Here is a 17,488-nt window from a genome sequence, read left to right as displayed (position 1 = left end):
ATCTGGGTTTGTTATGCTGCTTTCACGCCATATCGTAATTACCGTAATTTCGAGATAACAGCACGTGACATTCTACTCGGAGCTGTTCACGTCCTCGGACTCAGAATTATGCTTTTCTATGGCAACACTATCAACGCCTAAACAAAGCCTGCGGTGGTCAGGTGGTACGGCGGTCACGTGGTACAAGTCGTAGCTCTCAGAAAACTCCCAGGTCACAAGTTGTACTTACGAGTTCTACGAGGACGTGAACACTTTTTACAAGTTGGAATCTCGTAATTACGGGAATTCCAATATGGCGTGAACGCACCTTTACGTCACGAACCCGGGAAGTAACTTGTTGTAGTCCCTACCAGCCGTTTTTGTAGGCATTAAACCTCCTTGTAGTCCCTTACGAGCCGTTTTTGTAGGCATTAAACTGCCAGAATTTTAAAAGACGATATCTCCGTTTGCATCGAACTTTCAGCTTTGTAACTTTGCAGATATTGTTTATGCTCAAACAGCAACATTACACACTAACGTTAAAAAACTGAAATCGCAATCAAACACCCCTTTAAAGTGTATACTGCACAGTACCAAGTATGCTAGTAATCCTTTCTAAACACAGTCGTTGAGTTTCATGTAAGAATGGATGTTTTGTTCGTAAAAAGTGTGATTACTTGAGCCTGCCAGAGAGAACTCAATCCACCCAGGCATCCCAATTCACATACCCTCCAAATTATCCTAAATAGCATTCGAGTTTAGTTATCTTGAATATTGTTTAGGGAGGATAGTATTCAAATTAGTGTTTAGTTTCACCTCTAATTAAATACACCTGAACCAGTTCGTCAATGTTCACATCATAAACAGGTGTGTGGAAGCAGGACAGCAATCCTGCAGTGAGGTACATACATCTCCAGACTGTTAGCCCTCTTGCCACAGACTGATTGATCAGTCTGGTGAATTACTATAGGCTACTCACCTTGAAACGACAAGTGCCCACGACCACATACTGGTTTCCTCCATATGCCAGAAGTGACGCAGGTGAGCCACAGTCAAATGGACTGAACTCCACTACATGAACATAGTCCTCGCAGGACACTGTGTAGCTTGCAGAGCGAACCGTTTCATCTGGCATCTTCCATCAAACGAATCTTTGCTGTTTGGATGAAATGGAGTTACTTTCCAATCTAAAATATAAGTAACACGGAGAAACACAAATTAATACAAAAAAATGCATTTTATTGGAGGAGAATGCCATAATGGTTAACAAAAGTGCAATAATTATTATCTGATATGATGTAATAGGATGTGTGCTGTCCAGACATTGCTTTGGTTGTATGAAGAAAGTTTCCTACATTCAAAGAATATAACTTAAAAAAAAAAAACACTAAAACTACTGTACCTCATATATGTTATGATATAATAAATATATAACTCTTTATATTTCTTCACGGACTTCGTACATTTCACTGTTGAAGTTACAAATGAACTATACATAGATCAGAGATAGCAGGCTGCTGTGTAACGAGTCCAGCGAGTCATGCATGTAAAAAAAATGCATTAACACTTTATATGACAAACCTGAGATAATTTTGTGAACTCAGTTGATCGTCTGGCCGAGAAAGTGAGTTCTTGTTCTCATCGCGCTTTCTGATTACGTGGTCGTGTTTGTTTACTTCCTGGTTAGTGACATAATCATGACGCGAAGAGTATCTGCTTTGATTGGCATTAGAAACAAAGCCGCATTGATGCACTTCTCTAATTTATTGTAAATTTTAATTTTACCCCTGGAGCAATTGTATTTCATTTAATCGTTTCTGAGCTGTTTGTATACGGTTTAAAATCAAGTAAAAATATGAATTCGGAGATGCTGAGTATTTTTTTCTTATTATAATGGGGGATAATAAAATGCAAACTCTATAAACAATTGTAAAACACACTAATTAATGGTTTAGTTTATTGCTAATTTGTCTAGACTAACTGAAACAATTTATAGTCCTGGGGAAATGTACTGTCCCTGCAGTCATATAAACTGATTTTTAAAAGTGGATGGTATAGCTCTCATATTTCTTTAAATCACCGCATGAGTTTTATTTCTTTTCTTGTCAATCGACACTGATACGCGTTGTGGTTTGAAACAAAACGGGACCGTTCTGTTTGCGCTATTGACTTCCCGTTTGGCGGGGGCGTGGCTAACGCATCGCGCTCTGTGATTGGTCCAGGCTTCCTGGCATGTGGATTTAAATTTACAGGCAACGGACCAGTTTATAATAACTTGCATCTACTGGCGTCTGTTTTCCCATGTGTTTCACATTAGAGACATAGGACGCGTCTATATATCAGTGTTGGTAAGTTGACCTATGAGGTTTGAAGGTTCTGTTCCTAATAAAGTGCAAAGGGGAAAGGGCCTCTTGTTCCTTACTATTATTGTGATTTGCTTGATGTCTTCGGACTTTCTGTTGTAGCTCAGTGGTAGACTTGGAAAGGTATGTGTGATGCTGGCTGGGTTGCATGCATGTTCTGCTGTCTGCTCATAATCATTTCAGTGCTGATCTGCCTAATTTTCTGGCCCTGCTGTTCATTTTGTAAGGGTTGAATAATGGTGGTTATGGAGGAAAGCCTGAGAACAATGACCAGGGTCTTCAGGAGAGAATGTCACAGGGTGTTAGACTCTAAGAGGACCACCATCCAAGGGGCTGATGGGATGCTGATGGTCCTACAACTTGCTATGGCTGGGGTCAACAAGCAGGTAATGTTGCTTAAGACTTATTCCACAATATAATTAATTAAAATATTTTCTATTTGAAATAAATGCTGCACTTTTAAACTTCCTATTAATCAAAGTAACCTAAAAAACAACAACATTATCACAGTTTCCACAAAACATTTTCAACATTGATAATAAAAAAAAAGTTTCTTAAGCACAAAATCAGCATATTATAATCATTTCTGTAGGATCATGTGACACTGAGGACTGGAGTAATGGCTGCTGAAAATACAGCTTTGCCATTGCATGGATAAATTACATTTTAAATGTATTAAAACAGAAAACTTTTTTTTTAAGTTGTAATAATACTGTTTTTTTTTTTTTAAGTGTTTATAGTGTGTATGGTTTTACTGGTACATCAAAACTTAAACTATTGAATTTAATTAAAAAAAAATAAGGGTGATTTAGTTCATTTAATTGCCAATATACATGTTTGATATGTATATGAGGAGCAGAAGTTCATCTTAGCTGTTAAAAGAATAAATATATTAAAATGTGATGTTTAAAATGTTATTAAGATGCATAAATAGATTTAAAAGGTTAAAAACATAAATATCTGGTTTCAGAAATCTCATGATTTTATTTCTATACTGTGAGATGGAAGTACATGATTGATTGATTGATTGATTGATTGATTGTTGGATTGATTGATTGATTGATTGTTGTTCATTGGAACTGACTTGTTGTGTGGTGTGATGTGTACCTATTCATTTGCATAATGATTAGAGTATTTATATTCTTTACAATTGGTTATATTTGATTTGACATTTGAATGGAGAAAAGTTTATTAGATTTGAACAGAAATGAGGCAATTGTAATTAATGCATTCTGTACTGTATGTATAGATTGGTTTTAGAAAGGGATAGACCACCTGAATCTGACCCTGGTGGTCAGTGGCGAGCCAACCGCAGAAGTGAACGGACCAAGAGCCTGGTGTGGCCAGCCGTGGCATCTTTGGAACCATTATCATCCTGTGCCTTCAATTGAAATACAGATAACACACGTAAACCTACCCGGGTAGTGAAAAGAACATACATACTCCAAGACACACACACACCAAGAACTTTCTTGGACTCTTTCTTTATTTGAGGTTATTTATTTTGGGTTTATTGTGCGCTGTGCACTCAGGAAGCCGGCTTAGGTAGGCAGGGAATGTAAATAACTGCCATTCATTTTGTATAATACATTTCTCAAATTTACCTGTTTTGTGTTGTCTGTTCTCTGCTGACCTTTTACTATTTCAGGCTCCGTAGTCGTACCTAGAGGTTCTGATATTAGCCCAGCTTTAATTCCTTACTACTTAAATTAGTTATCAGTTACACTAACCTGAGACACGGGTTACAAGTGGCGAGCCAGCCAGGAGTCTGGTTATGTGTTAGCAGTGAACCACATTACACGTGTGTGAAACTATTTTCAAGTGTGTAAGCTATTTGTCACATTTATAGATCACTCTTTACCAAACATGGAGTTCATAACAAGCTCAGGTATCAAAGTCCCCAATGCAGTAATGGTGAGTGGTTTGCTTGAATCACCAGAAGATGAGGAGATCGTAGACTTCCTTAAGAAGTATGGCTCCATGAGACTTGTCCCAGTTACTGACATTAACTCAGAGTTTTATAAAAACCTGATTATTGAGTATCAAGATGGCGTTGCTATTGAAGCCTTAGCCCCTCTTCTGTCCTACACACATGAACTTAAGGACAATCCAGATGTAAAATACTACGTTCAAGCTCTGGCAAGTGTGTACACAACTAAAATTGGCTGCAGTGTTACCAAAGCCTACCTTGATGAAATAAAGAAGTTAGCGAAACTGAATGACCTAGTCAGGAGATCCGTGAGGAATCGTCAGCCACCTAGGCGGCTGGACTACACTGAACTGGGAACCCCCTTAGTCACAGTGGTGAAGTCATTCTTTCAAGGGCTGACCACTGTGTGGAACGACATCATAAGTGAGAGTGATGCGTCAGCTCATCCCCCTGTTCTGTTCCCTCCGGTGATAACCGTTTGAACATTGCCATGCACAGGGACGTGCATAAGTTAGGAGGGGAGAGTGTAACCCGCACAAGGTTACTGGAGTGCAACTCTCTGCAGAGTATTTATATCCTTTACAATTGGTTATATTTGATTTGACATTTGAATGGAGAAAAGTTGATTAGATTTGAACAGAAATGAGGCAATTGTAATTAATGCATTCTGTACTGTATGTATAGATTGGTTTTAGAAAGGGATAGACCATCTGAATCTGACCCTGGTGGTCAGTGGCGAGCCAACCGCAGAAGTGAACGGACCAAGAGCCTGGTGTGGCCAGCCGTGGCATCTTTGGAACCATTATCATCCTGTGCCTTCATTTGAAATACAGATAAGAACACACGTAAACCTACCCGGGTAGTGAAAAGAACATACATACTCCAAGACACACACACACCAAGAACTTTCTTGGACTCTTTCTTTATTTGAGGTTATTTATTTTGGGTTTATTGTGCGCTGTGCACTCAGGAAGCCGGCTTAGGTAGGCAGGGAATGTAAATAACTGCCATTCATTATGTATAATACATTTCTCAAATTTACCTGTTTTGTGTTGTCTGTTCTCTGCTGACCTTTTACTATTTCAGGCTCCGTAGTCGTACCTAGAGGTTCTGATATTAGCCCAGCTTTAATTCCTTACTACTTAAATTAGTTATCAGTTACACTAACCTGAGACACGGGTTACACAAAGCATGGTTAAAAATCTTGAATGTTTTTAAGAGCATTAAGTCAAATATGTGGCACTGATCATGTGAACTTTGTACAGATGGTCAATTGATATTTGGAAGATTTTTCCTCCACATGTTTACTGTAATTCTTCTGCTGATAATTTTATCAAGAAAAAAAGGGGTGAAAAACAAATTTTCACGGGTGGACTTTTGAACAGCATTTTAAATTCACATTATCACTGTTTAAACCTGTAGGATCTCCACTTTGAATTTCAATGTAAATGTTTGCTTGCAGTTTATACATGCAGTGGTAGGAAAAAGAATGAGTCATGCAAGTTTGAATCATACATTTTGTTCCGTATCTGTACATTTTCTGTGGAACCGTTGTGCGTAATATTCTCGTCCCTGTGTTTGCTCTGCTCCTGACAGGAACATGGGGACTTTGGTGTTGCTTTGAGTGAAGTCTTGGCTGCCTGGAAATACTTCCTTCTGGACAAGCTCCAGCTATCCCACAACGATATCCCTCTTCCACAGAACTATGACCTCATCCGAAAAGAGTATGACTGCTTTTTGAAACGCACCAATACTGTGGACTTGATTGACGTCTTCATTATGTTCAAGGAGCTTCGGATAAATGGGGACCCCGAGGAGCCCCTAACCGCGGTGAGTGCTGCCAGAGGGCCTCAGATTTGGTTGTTCTTTCAGCCATCCATCTGAAAGCTCTTTAATCCGTGGCATATTCTCGGTCTTATCTCGATATCTAGATGCAACTGTTTCAGTTTCTCATTGGTGAAAAGGAGAGTTTGGAGAAAATGGATCCACTTCCTGCGTGTCCCGCAACTCCATCTAACAAGGCTGGAATCTGCAGTCCACAGGTAAATGGTGATGGATTTATGAGACTAGAATAAGTGTTTTTTTTGTGTCTGTGCGTGCGTTTTTGTGATTTGAGGACACAAATTTGTATAATGACATGGGTATTACAATGAGAAGGTGATTTATGAGGACATTTTGAGTGTCCCCATATTTCAAAATTATAAATCTTATATATATATATATATAAGGCTTTTAAATAATTCAGAATTCGTTTTTTTGAAAATCTAAAAATGCAGAAAGTTTCCTGTAAGGGGTAGGTTTAGGTGTAGGGCAATAGAAAATACGGTTTGTACAGTATAAAAACCATTACGCCTATGGAATGTCCCCACAATTCACAAAAACAAACCTGCACGTGGCTCTTAGTGACAATGACAGCAAATGAGATTAACACAAACATTGCAACAAAGCACTTAACACTTTTACTATATTTACTGAATTACATGTAATAAATTAAATTTACTTTAAGTGAATGACACCTAATTCTTTAAAATTGTATATTCATATATTTAATTGAACACCAATAATATTTACTTTTATTTAATATATGTTTTACATTGTTTTAATTTTTACAAAATGTTTTACATGTATAGGCTGACAATTGTAATAGGTTACACACACACGCACGCATAGTACTAAATATGCGGAATATATCACGTATATAAAATGTGCTAAAATGTTTAATTTCATAGCACTTATTATTAATATAATGAATGCATGTTGTTATAATTAATTGTAATATAATTAAGTGAAGGCATTGTCCTGTGTGACAGTTTAAATCTTATTGCACCTGGCAACAGTAACTAAGGAGGGTGGAGTTTAGCAAAGGATCTGATTCTGTTACTTTTATGTTGAGATCTTACTCTAGTTTTCTTTTGCTGGCTTTTTCTTTTTTCCCTTTTGTTTCCTGTTAAATTCCACCCCCTTGCATGTGCCTCTTATTCAGAAGAATGTGAATATCATATATGTGACCCTGGACCACAAAACCAGTCATAAGGGTCAATTTTTCAAAATTGAGATTTATACATCATCTGAAAGCTGAATAAATAAGCTTTCCATTGATGTATGGTTTGTTAGGATAGGACAATATTTGGCCGAGAATACAACCTTCATGGAACATTATCTTTACTTAATATCCTAATGATTTTTGGCATAAAAGAAAAATCAATCATTTTGACCCATACAATGTATTTTTGGCTATTGCTATAAATATACCCCAGTGACTTAAGACTGGTTTTGTGGTCCAGGGTCACACATATCATATCATATATTCAGAATCGTGGAATGAGAACGGGATGTTTTAAAAGCACTTTGTATAGTGTGTCGAAACTACTGCTAGTCTTACCCAGTTGTGTTCACAACTGCTCTGCTGGGCTCTGATTTATGTGTGAGTAGACGCTGGGCTTTGCCACTGTAATACTGGGGTGATGAAGTTTATGAGCCTGGCCTGTTTAAGCTTAAGGGGCTGTGGAAAAAGCCCGTCCTCTTATACAACATGAGTCCAAGTCAGCTAACTGACTCAGTATTGCAGAACGGAAGAGTATGAACCGTTCCTGTTAAAAAAAAAAAAAAAACATTTTACCCTTTCAGTTAACATTTGTTGATGTGTTTTTAGTCCAATTCCAATTATCCCACTAAGGTGTTGTTCAACTTTTCCTGCAGATACAGAGAGTTGTCAGGAGAGTTTTCTGTTCTTATTTGGGCCTTCTGGTGAACTCTAAGAATGACATGGCTCTCACATACACCCTGGACAACCCAAATCACTCTCTGGGTCACATCGCCTTTACTGACCTTAGGCATGCTGCCTGCGACAGCACCTCGTCTCTCTTCCTGGTGAATTTGCAATGAGTGCTTTTCAAATATAGATAAGTTATCATTTGCGCACATTTTTTTTTGTTCAACTACACATCTTTTTAACCGTAATGTGAATGCTAATTAATTGAAGATTTTTCTATATTCAGACAGTAACATCATTTGTCAGGGCCATACAGCTTGGAGGAAAGGGGTACGCCCCACCTGAGTCTCACCACTTAAGGACGCACGTAAAGGGCTTATCAGAGTTTCTCAATTTTATCGACCAGTTTCAAGACGTTTTGGGAGAAACCTCTAATCCCAGGTACGTTTTCATGCTTTTTTTTTTATTTTGTATTTTTTATCCTGTATTGGAAATGCATATCCATAGTATTCCATTCTGAATACAACAAATGTCTTAAGTCTACATCGCAGCTGTAGATGTTTGCCTTCGCTGGAAATATAGAGTTCCAATACTGGCCAAAAAAGTAATACAAAATTAATTCAAGACTAAATTTAATTAAAGTTTATTTGTATTTGTTTTAGATAATACATAAAAGAATAAATGACTTTTTTCTATGATTTCATTCATTCACGCTTGGTCCCACAAAAAAACAAAAACATGCATACCTATAAGTGTTTAAGCACTCTTATAATAAATTATAATATTTTTAAGTAAAGTTTTAGGCATTATTATTAATTAATATGATTAAGTGACTTTTAGGCATTATTTCATAAGTTTCTGGTTGGTCTCAAAGTCACTGTGTTTGAAACAAGATGACATTTATTTTTTTAATGTAAACCAAATCGGTCAAAAAAAAATCGCTGATATTCCTTGTTACTAATCGCTAACACTAGAAATGGAAGGTCATTTGGAGTGCACTGCGTTATGATGAAATGCACTATCCCATGTCATGCACCATTTCTGTTGTATATTGCTCTTTTTGGCTGATGTTGCAGGTCATTCAGGTATGCATACAAAAAATTGGCACACTGTATATGTTGCACATACTGAGTACAAACCTAAGCAGCAGTATGAGTACTATGTTATTGTGAACATAGCCATTGCTTTGAATTAAAAGCCAGGACAGTCATTACCTAGCCTTGACTTAATTTCTGTCTCCCTATCATTAGTGCATGACCCCAGATGAGTGTAGAGAAGAATTTATACAAAAGATTTTGTATCGCCTTGCTTTCCCAAAGAAATTGTACTTATCTATATTTGTGGATCTGTTGGTCTCGTCCTATCTTAACTCATTCTCTCGTCTTTTACCTACTGCCATGTATCGATGCATGATCCATTTCTCAAAAGCAACCTTAAATGACGTCTGCACCAGTATTAATGAAATCGCCTGAATTGCTCAAGCATGTTTATCTGAGGAACATTAAAGTGTGTTGTACCGAACAGCAAATGGCGGCTTTGTTCCTCCTTAGTTTGATAACTATGATTAAACGTCATAATAGTGAGATTTTGCCATGATAACTCGCACTTCAAAACATCCAAGCAAATCTCCACTAGACGTTTGCAGCACAACACATGGAGCTGAACTGAATAGATGACTGAGTTATTCAGAGAGGACGCAAGGTCATTTCCTGCAGTGCATCAACTTGATTTTTGATGGAAGTGCCTTGAACCTGCTGCATGTGGTCCTGTTCACCACCACATCTCTTTTCTCTAATGAGAGTGTGAGCGCTGAGCCAAAAGGGGTCTTTCATCGGCCTGCTTCCCTGCCCGTGCAGTTCCCCACCTCTCAGCACCTTATGGAGTACTGTTACCACACACAAACACTTCTTACGGGGGAATCGGGGTCTCTCGTACAGCTAACATCTGTTTTCCCAGATGATTCTGTTACTGTAATTCCCTTTCACAAAAGCAAGGTCAGGGATTCAGGGCGGCCTCTTTCCCGCTGCAGCCCAAATGTTTACATTTTATTAATCTCTTCATATATTCACACATAAAGTGAGCTGGAGCAAATGAAAAATTGTGTGTTTGATTGGTCCAGACGCTACAACAGCAATAGCACTGGTCTGGCACAAAAAGCTCTTGGACCCTCCTAGACCACATGTTAACATGAGTTATAGAGTGATCACACTAGATTTTAATCAAGCAAAATAATTTTTCTGCAACAAACCTCTTTATGTAACAAATAATTAATAATCAGGAGTCCGACAGTCATGGGAAACCTGGAAACACTATTTTTTAAATCCGGTTTTCTAGGCCTGGGGAATTTTTATTTTTTTTTTTTTTATTTTTTTTTAAATAGTTAGTCAATTTTTGTTAATAGTAATAATAACTTATTGTTGGTTTTAATAACAATTAATTATACACAAAAATAAATATTAACTATTCATTTAGTTAAATTATTAAATGTTGTTGTAAATAATATTAATAATCCATTAGTAGTAGTAGTAGTAGTAGTAGTAGTAGTAGACAATTTATAGACATTGATCTAAAAACATGCACAGAGATCTGGAAACTTGCTAGCAAGCCATAGTTATTTGTGCGTGAATCATTGTTTTTGAAGCCAAAGCGGTTCACAAATCGGTTTGAATGATTCATTAGCAAATCTTTTAAAAATATAGTAATCACCAAGTGGTTATGGAAAAATCATGGAAATTCATTGGTCAAGATGTATGGGATCCCTGAATAATGTGTTCCGAACATTAAATAATCAGCAAGTTCCAGCAACCCTGCAAACTTTTAACCACGCAGCTTCTTGTGTTGATTCACTAACTAAACCACCTATATTAGTGAGTGAGTTTTCATGTGTTTTTTTTTTTTCCTTTTCCCGGCAAAGAGATTGATCCGTAAAATTTAGATCCTCTGTTAGTCAAAGATCTTTTTTTAAACCTGGATGTGCAGGTCAAAGTTCACAAAAATGTGAGCTGAAAGGGGACATAACACACAGTTTCAGTCAATCTCATGTTAATCTTGAGTACCTATAGAGTATAGTATTGCGTCCTTCATATCTCCGAAGAGTCTTTACTTTTATCAGATTTATAAAAATAAAAAAAAGATACAGCTTTACGCTTCTCTCCGAAAACAGTCGAGCTCCTGGAGGCGTGCCGTGGGCGGAGCTGAAGAGTCACGAGCATGTGAAGCTTTTGCGTGGCGATGATCTGCAAGTAGTGATGACAACAAAAAATTCCCTTTAACGCTAATTCCCTTCTTTCGGAAGCTGAACAAGGCTATCTTTCCCTCACAACCAAAAACACACTTCTTTGGTGACATTGTTGATTTTGTGGTCAAAAACGGTGTAAAATCCTTCATGTGCAGTGCTGTCGACGACTTCCATAACCTGAATGAAACACGTTGACGGGCTGCTCTTGCTCTGGTTGATGTGTGCGCGCGCTCTTCCTGGAGAAGTGCCCATAAAAGGAGTTCCAACCTTTTATGGCGTCATACATTTCCGAAACCTATACAAACTTTGATGTACAGTATGTACTTGTGTACTTACTCTTATGTTTGCATGCATATGGATGAAAGAATATTTAAAGTTTGTGACCGCACCTTTAGGACTGCTAAAATATGAAAATGGGTGTTTTTAATTGTATGTATTGCATTGTTTTTTTTTTCAACAGAGAAGCTGGATCCAAGCTGGTGTCTAGTATTAGAGCTGCTCTGGTCAAAGGCCGCAGTAATGGAGACCCAGTGTACCTTGCAGCAGAGGATACAGTCAAAAGTCTCAAGGAAAGAATCAGTCAAATACACACCGTGCAGACGCATTCAGCGGTTGGCACAGGAATCAGTCCAGCAAGGGTAAAACATAGTGGATGTACCCTATCTTCTCCAAATATTTTTTTCTAACCTCATTAGTAAGACAAAATGTTCCGTTTTAGCCCAAAGCATATGCTATTAACCACTCCACTGCCTATGGGGGTCGAGAGACCGTGAAGGTTCTAATGACTCTTTTGGATGAAGAAGCACTAGCACCGCCCTGCAGGAACAAGGCGGAACTGCTCTCTGAAGATTATGCCGTTCTTAATGGCAGCTCTGGAGCTTGTCTTCTTTCCCTTTACAAGTGAGTTACTCCGAATTGCTGTAATAACATTTTTATATAAAACCGTTAACTATGGTCATAGGGCAAAAATAGATGCTAAAAAGTTTAAAGTTAAAGTAAATTTATAATAATAATGCTTAATTCGATGCTTAATTTATTTCATTCATTTTACTACTACTACTAATAATAATTAATGTAATGCAATTAATACAGTCTGTAAGAAACATTTGTATATTTTCCTGTCTGTTTTCTCAATTCACTTGCCTTCTTACCCTTAACAAGTGAGTTACTCCACATTGCTGTAATATATTTTTTTTATATAAAATTTCAAACTATTGTCATAGGACAAAAATAGATCCAAAATGTTTTTTTTGAATGAATTTAAAATGCTACAAATATTGCATTATATTTTATTAAATATTTTTAATACTACTACTACTACTAATAATAATAAAATGTAATGCAAAAATATAGTTGTAAATGAATAAGAAATTTTTTCTATATTTTCTATTTGACATGTGTGACAAGTTAATTTGTGTATATTTGTGTTTATTTGCCCAGTTAAACTGTTGTATGTTGTGTCATTTTGATTTGCATTTCAACACCTTGTTTTAATCTTTGAATATTCAGCTTGTTCACTTTCCACTTTGTGCATATAGATCTCCAGAAGCTCCCACAGGATCTTCTCCAAAGCCTTTACGGAACCGCGTCTTGAGCCAACAAGAACACATCAAGTCCAAGGTAAAGAATCATCGGGGCTGTAAGCAGAGACCCCAGTCTCAAATAGCGGTCAAACAAAAATTGAATGTGACGCTTGATTTTTAAAACAGACAGCAAGTAATGCACATTCACGAGCTATATCATCTGCTTCCTCTGTTTTGTAATGTGCACATTTATACAGCTGTTTTTATGCACAGTGCTTGTGCAGCAGGTTTCCTGTTATGTAAAACAACCACTGAGTGTGAAATTTAGTGTCGTACAGTACAGTCCACACTCTAACCAATAACCTCTGGCAGTGATGCACGCTTGCACAATTAAAGCCTATCTTATCCAAAAAACATGTAAATGCGCCGCTGGGCTGGGAGAAGAAACATTACATTTGTATGTGCTAAAAATTTAGCATTATTTCTTATAAAATTCGGTCATAAAATACTTGAAAGATGTAAATCTCATAATATGAAACGAATTGCCTGAATGGCAACTAAATGATGTTTGTCAAGAAGCTTGTTTCTGAAACCAACCTTATAGTCTTTGGATTTCTAGCACATTTTAAATGTGGTGGTAAATGACAGTTTAATTTTTTTTTTTAGTACTGTGCATCTTCACCAACAAGAAAGGGTGAGCGCTCTGTGAACATTTATGCTAGGCACATTTTGTTAAAAGGTTTCTTTATTTGATTGCACTAGCAGATGTCTCTTTAGACCTCCACTTTCTGGCCGCCTTCCTGTGTTAGAGAGCGGTAATGGTCCCCGGGCAGCTCACCGCTTCCTGAACTGGACGGGCGGAAGCTTTCTGCATCAATTTCACTTTGAACATGCCATATCAGTGGCGTTACTCTGCTAGCAAGGGAAACTTGAAAGGTTATTGTTTCCTGTTGTATGCAGAATGACTTTATCCAGTTGTACTCCAATAGTTTCATCACAAACTGACATCGATTGGCACAAGGGGAGAGATCAAGAGGTTCCTCGAGCAGGAAGACTACAGAGAGAGATTATTCTGAGTGCAGTTATGTAGTAAGGTTTAATGAACTCGTAATGAACCCCAGTCTATAAACTGAGGGCCAGTATTATACATATAAAAAGATGGTAGTACATTTTTACATAATGTTAGTACATTTCCTGCTACGAATGTCCATTTAAAAACGTGCTCAAAACAGGCCTCTGGTATCAAGGTCTGTATCTAATAACCAAATCTCAAGTAGATGATCCTAAGTACAGGTGTAAATGGGGTCCAAAATGTGTGATGTTGAAAATTTGGAAAAGTACATAAGTGCCACTAATAGTTCAGTTCACTGTCTAACATCAACTTGTAAAGTAGAATAAACCAGTAATAAATAATAATAAAAAAATTCTAAATATTAGCAATTTATGATTTTTATTATTAGAAGACTTTAGTAAGTAGAAAGTAATAATGGAATATTATTAATAAAAAAGGTTTATTCTAAAAATGTTTTTGTTGTTGTAAAAGTATTAGAAGTAAAGTTATTTAATTTAAATTTAAACCTAATGATTTAAATAATAATAATAATAATCCATCCATTCTCCAAACCACTTATGGTCCATGTAGGGTTCAGGGATCCTGAAGCCTATCCCAACATCTTGGGCCGTAAAAGGCAGGGAAACACCCTGGAAATGTGTGGATAATGACTATTTTTTTATAATAATAATTGTTATAAAAATAATAATTTATTATTATTATTCAACATACAATAAAACACTGACATAGAACGTAACACAAAATCAGAAACCCTCCCCTCATGCTGATTCAACTCATTCGATACACATTACTACCAAGTGAAAACCGTGACCACTAATGTGTCTCAACTGACCACTTTTATAATTTGATCTGATGTTAATACCACATGTAAATGGGGTCATAATATCACTGTTGCTGTGTCAGCTGGCTTAGTGGGTTTGTCCCAAAACAGGTGTTATTCAACCATGCGTCATTTCATTGTGTGCTTCACAACTGCGCAGACACACCCCCTCATCTTATTGAGGAAGTAGCTGGTGAACCCAGCCTGTCGCAGTTTTGGCTCTCTGTTGGCGTACAGTCAGGGCTTGCCCAACGTAGCATATAAGCCTCCCATACGAATGCACCCAGTCTGAGCGATACTGTTGGTTTAGGTGCTCTTTTGAGAAAGGGCTTTGAAAAAGCTGCACTCAAACTTTAATCCCCTCCTAGATACACCCACTGCCCCATTTTCTCTACGCTTTTGCAGTCCCACCCAACTATGCCTGCAGTATTTTTATTTTTATTTTTTTACTTTCCTGAATTCCACTCTCCTACTGTGGCCGGCTAGCCTGAAGGGAGAGAGCGTTGAATCCTTAGCAGGGATGGATCAAAGGCCCTGAAAGAGGTGGATCAGCGCTTCTCTGAGACCCTTGAGACCTTAGAGGTTCACTAAGCCTGTGCGAGATACCATTTCCTTTTTTTCATGCGCCTCACGCCGGCCTCTGGACCGCAATATTTATCCTATTTTTTTGTATTCATTATCATAAGATTTTAGATGTGGTCATATCCACCCAGTTGTATCAGCAGGGCTCAAAAATAAGAACGGCCTGATGACATGAGGCCAGTGTGAAAGTTTCTGGACCGTTGATTGGACTGTCATTTGTCCTGTTGTACCAGTTCTGTAGGGCTACTGTGTCATACATCATTCGTTTATAATACTTTTTCGGCATTTTATCAAGCTGGTAGTATGGATGTGGTTTAGTCTTAGATTTTTAATCCAAACAATAATAATGATAATAATAATCCAAGTCACTATTTTTCAGCAAAAGTTTTAAAAGCGAATTACTTTAGATTTTTTCTTTTTTTTTTCTTTTAAAGGTTGTGCGGCCAACTGTCCGCTCTCAGTTTGCATGTACATACAAGGATGAGATGCCCCTCAACCGGGTGTTGGGAGTTTCCCAGCACCAGCCAACTTCCCGCCTGTGTGCACCCTGCACCCAAAAAACCCATCTCTTTACATGTGACTGTGGAGCAAGAGCCTGACCCCACTGGGATGGACATCAGTCTCAAAGGTAGTGCCTCTGCCACATTTAAAGACCCCATGTAAAAGTAATTTTGTCACTTGTAGTCCTTGTGTATTAGCTTTGAGACCATTTAGATGCTGTTGTGTCCTTTGAAAAGATCACAAAATGAAACGTTATAATGTTTTTAAAATGTGTAGGCTTTCTCTTCTGAGAAACCAGAGCAAAAAGAATAATGCCACAGGTTCATGTCCTATCACGGGCTCTCTGGAATGAGAATGTACCACCCACTGCAACCGATCGACAAGGAATCTGCGTTCATTAAAGGGGTCATTGTAACACTCCAAAGAGAAAGGAAAACTTGAAATCGCATCATATGACCCCTTTAAGTCATTTCATGGGGTCTTGTGTTTTTTGGCTTCCTCTTTTCTTAAGAGGGGGCTCAGTTCTTAGTGTACTGAATAACCTTCATGCTTGGTCTGTTCGCTGCGCATACACATGCAGAAGTGCTCCCTTTTTCTGACGCCACACGGTCGGAAAGATGCCCAGGTCCACCTCCACAGCCCAGGCCTTGATCCCTGCCCAGTCTCTGCTTGGGGACTGGTACTTAAGATCAACCTTTAAACGATTCCCCATCCCATAAAACCTGGCTTCCCCCACATCTGTTGTAAAAAACTCTTAAGAGCACACGTTCCTTTCCCCCCCTCGCTCACTTTTTGTGGGAATGTGTGCTTCGCTTCACCAGGTTACATGACAAATCTTCAGTTTCAGCGCTGTACAATAAACACACCGCCTGTTAAAGTACAGACTAACGTCAGCAATTTCATCGTAACCTTTTCTACCCTTCCGTCCTCAGCCCTCCCTCCTTCTTTATTCCTGCTCTTTGTTTCACCTTATTCTCAAAGTCCAATGCTTTACTTTTGTCCCCTCTTTCTTGTATTTCTGTGGATATGGACCCAGAGACCACTAACTTAAGGCATGAAGGTCCCGGCCAATCCGCTCTGGGGGAACATAGTGGAAATGCTTGGAACCGAGCAGGTGGGAAGGGGACCCAGCCAGAACAGCTCAGAAGAGCAACCGGGACCTCAAAGAGAAAGCTCGCCAATAGAGAGTGCACTGAGCAAGGAAGAGAAGAGAACCAGCCCCCTCAGAAAAGACCCCCTACCAAGGCTCCCGCTGGAGGCCTGGGGAAGAGGAACGTTAAAGCTGCAGGCAAGAAGCTTATCGCTGGTCAGGGCAAACTCACCAGCTTTTTCAGACTGTAATTTAGTGACCAATCTCTTGTTAATTATGATGTTCTGTTTTGGCAATGAAGTCCGGTTTTATTTATTAGTAGTCTAAATGCATTTAAAGTGATAACTCCCCTGAAATTGGTCATTTATTCGCCCTCATGTTGTTCTAAACCTTTTATTTTTAGGCGAAATAGTCCTTTAAATGCTTTTACTGTTCCTTTTAATACAAGTCATGTCACTCTACTCCAGACAGCATGTGTGTGTGTGTGTGTGTGAATATATTTGTGTGTGTGCATGTTTGAGATGCAAGGGAATAGATTATGAGAAATAACTTTTATCATTTTAGTTGAGGATTGTGTGACTGGGGTACCTTTCATGATGAATGTTTTGTTCCCCTTGAACATGACTCATACTTTGCAGATTTTAATAATTTTTTTATTTCAGTTCTTTTTAAATCATG

The 17,488-nt window shown here is 38.1% G+C and overlaps 2 protein-coding genes across 3 annotated transcripts in view; one reads left to right on the top strand and one right to left on the bottom strand.

The window, feature by feature from the left end:
• Nucleotides 1–1,713, bottom strand: part of nup37 (nucleoporin 37) — a 12,999-nt gene extending 11,286 nt beyond the window's left edge. Inside the window, exons 1-2 of one of the 2 annotated variants that reach the window (XM_016558747.1) lie at nt 1,561–1,713; nt 959–1,166 (exon numbers count right to left, since the gene is read on the bottom strand). In XM_016558747.1, the coding sequence (XP_016414233.1) occupies nt 959–1,114 (156 nt within the window). In that variant the 5' untranslated portion in view covers nt 1,115–1,166; nt 1,561–1,713. The remainder of the gene's footprint in view (nt 1–958; nt 1,167–1,560) is intronic. The other variant, XM_016558746.1, reaches the window with a different exon arrangement.
• On the top strand, nt 864–17,366 carry parpbp (PARP1 binding protein). Its single transcript, XM_016558742.1, is given in 12 exon segments — nt 864–1,020; nt 2,570–2,728; nt 5,869–6,102; nt 6,204–6,314; nt 7,972–8,142; nt 8,271–8,425; nt 11,683–11,860; nt 11,941–12,122; nt 12,761–12,842; nt 15,654–15,725; nt 15,727–15,847; nt 16,757–17,366. Coding segments are annotated over 11 exon segments (1,761 nt in total). The 5' UTR covers nt 864–1,020; nt 2,570–2,578; the 3' UTR covers nt 17,062–17,366.
• The last annotated feature ends 122 nt before the right edge of the window (nt 17,367–17,488 follow it).

This window comes from Sinocyclocheilus rhinocerous, unplaced genomic scaffold, assembly GCF_001515625.1.
Source record: "Sinocyclocheilus rhinocerous isolate Xijiao unplaced genomic scaffold, SAMN03320098_v1.1 scaffold258, whole genome shotgun sequence".
NCBI classification, from domain to species: Eukaryota; Metazoa; Chordata; class Actinopteri; order Cypriniformes; family Cyprinidae; genus Sinocyclocheilus; species Sinocyclocheilus rhinocerous.
The sequence above is the reverse complement of the archived record's forward strand: the minus strand, read 5'-3'. Positions and strand labels throughout refer to the sequence as shown.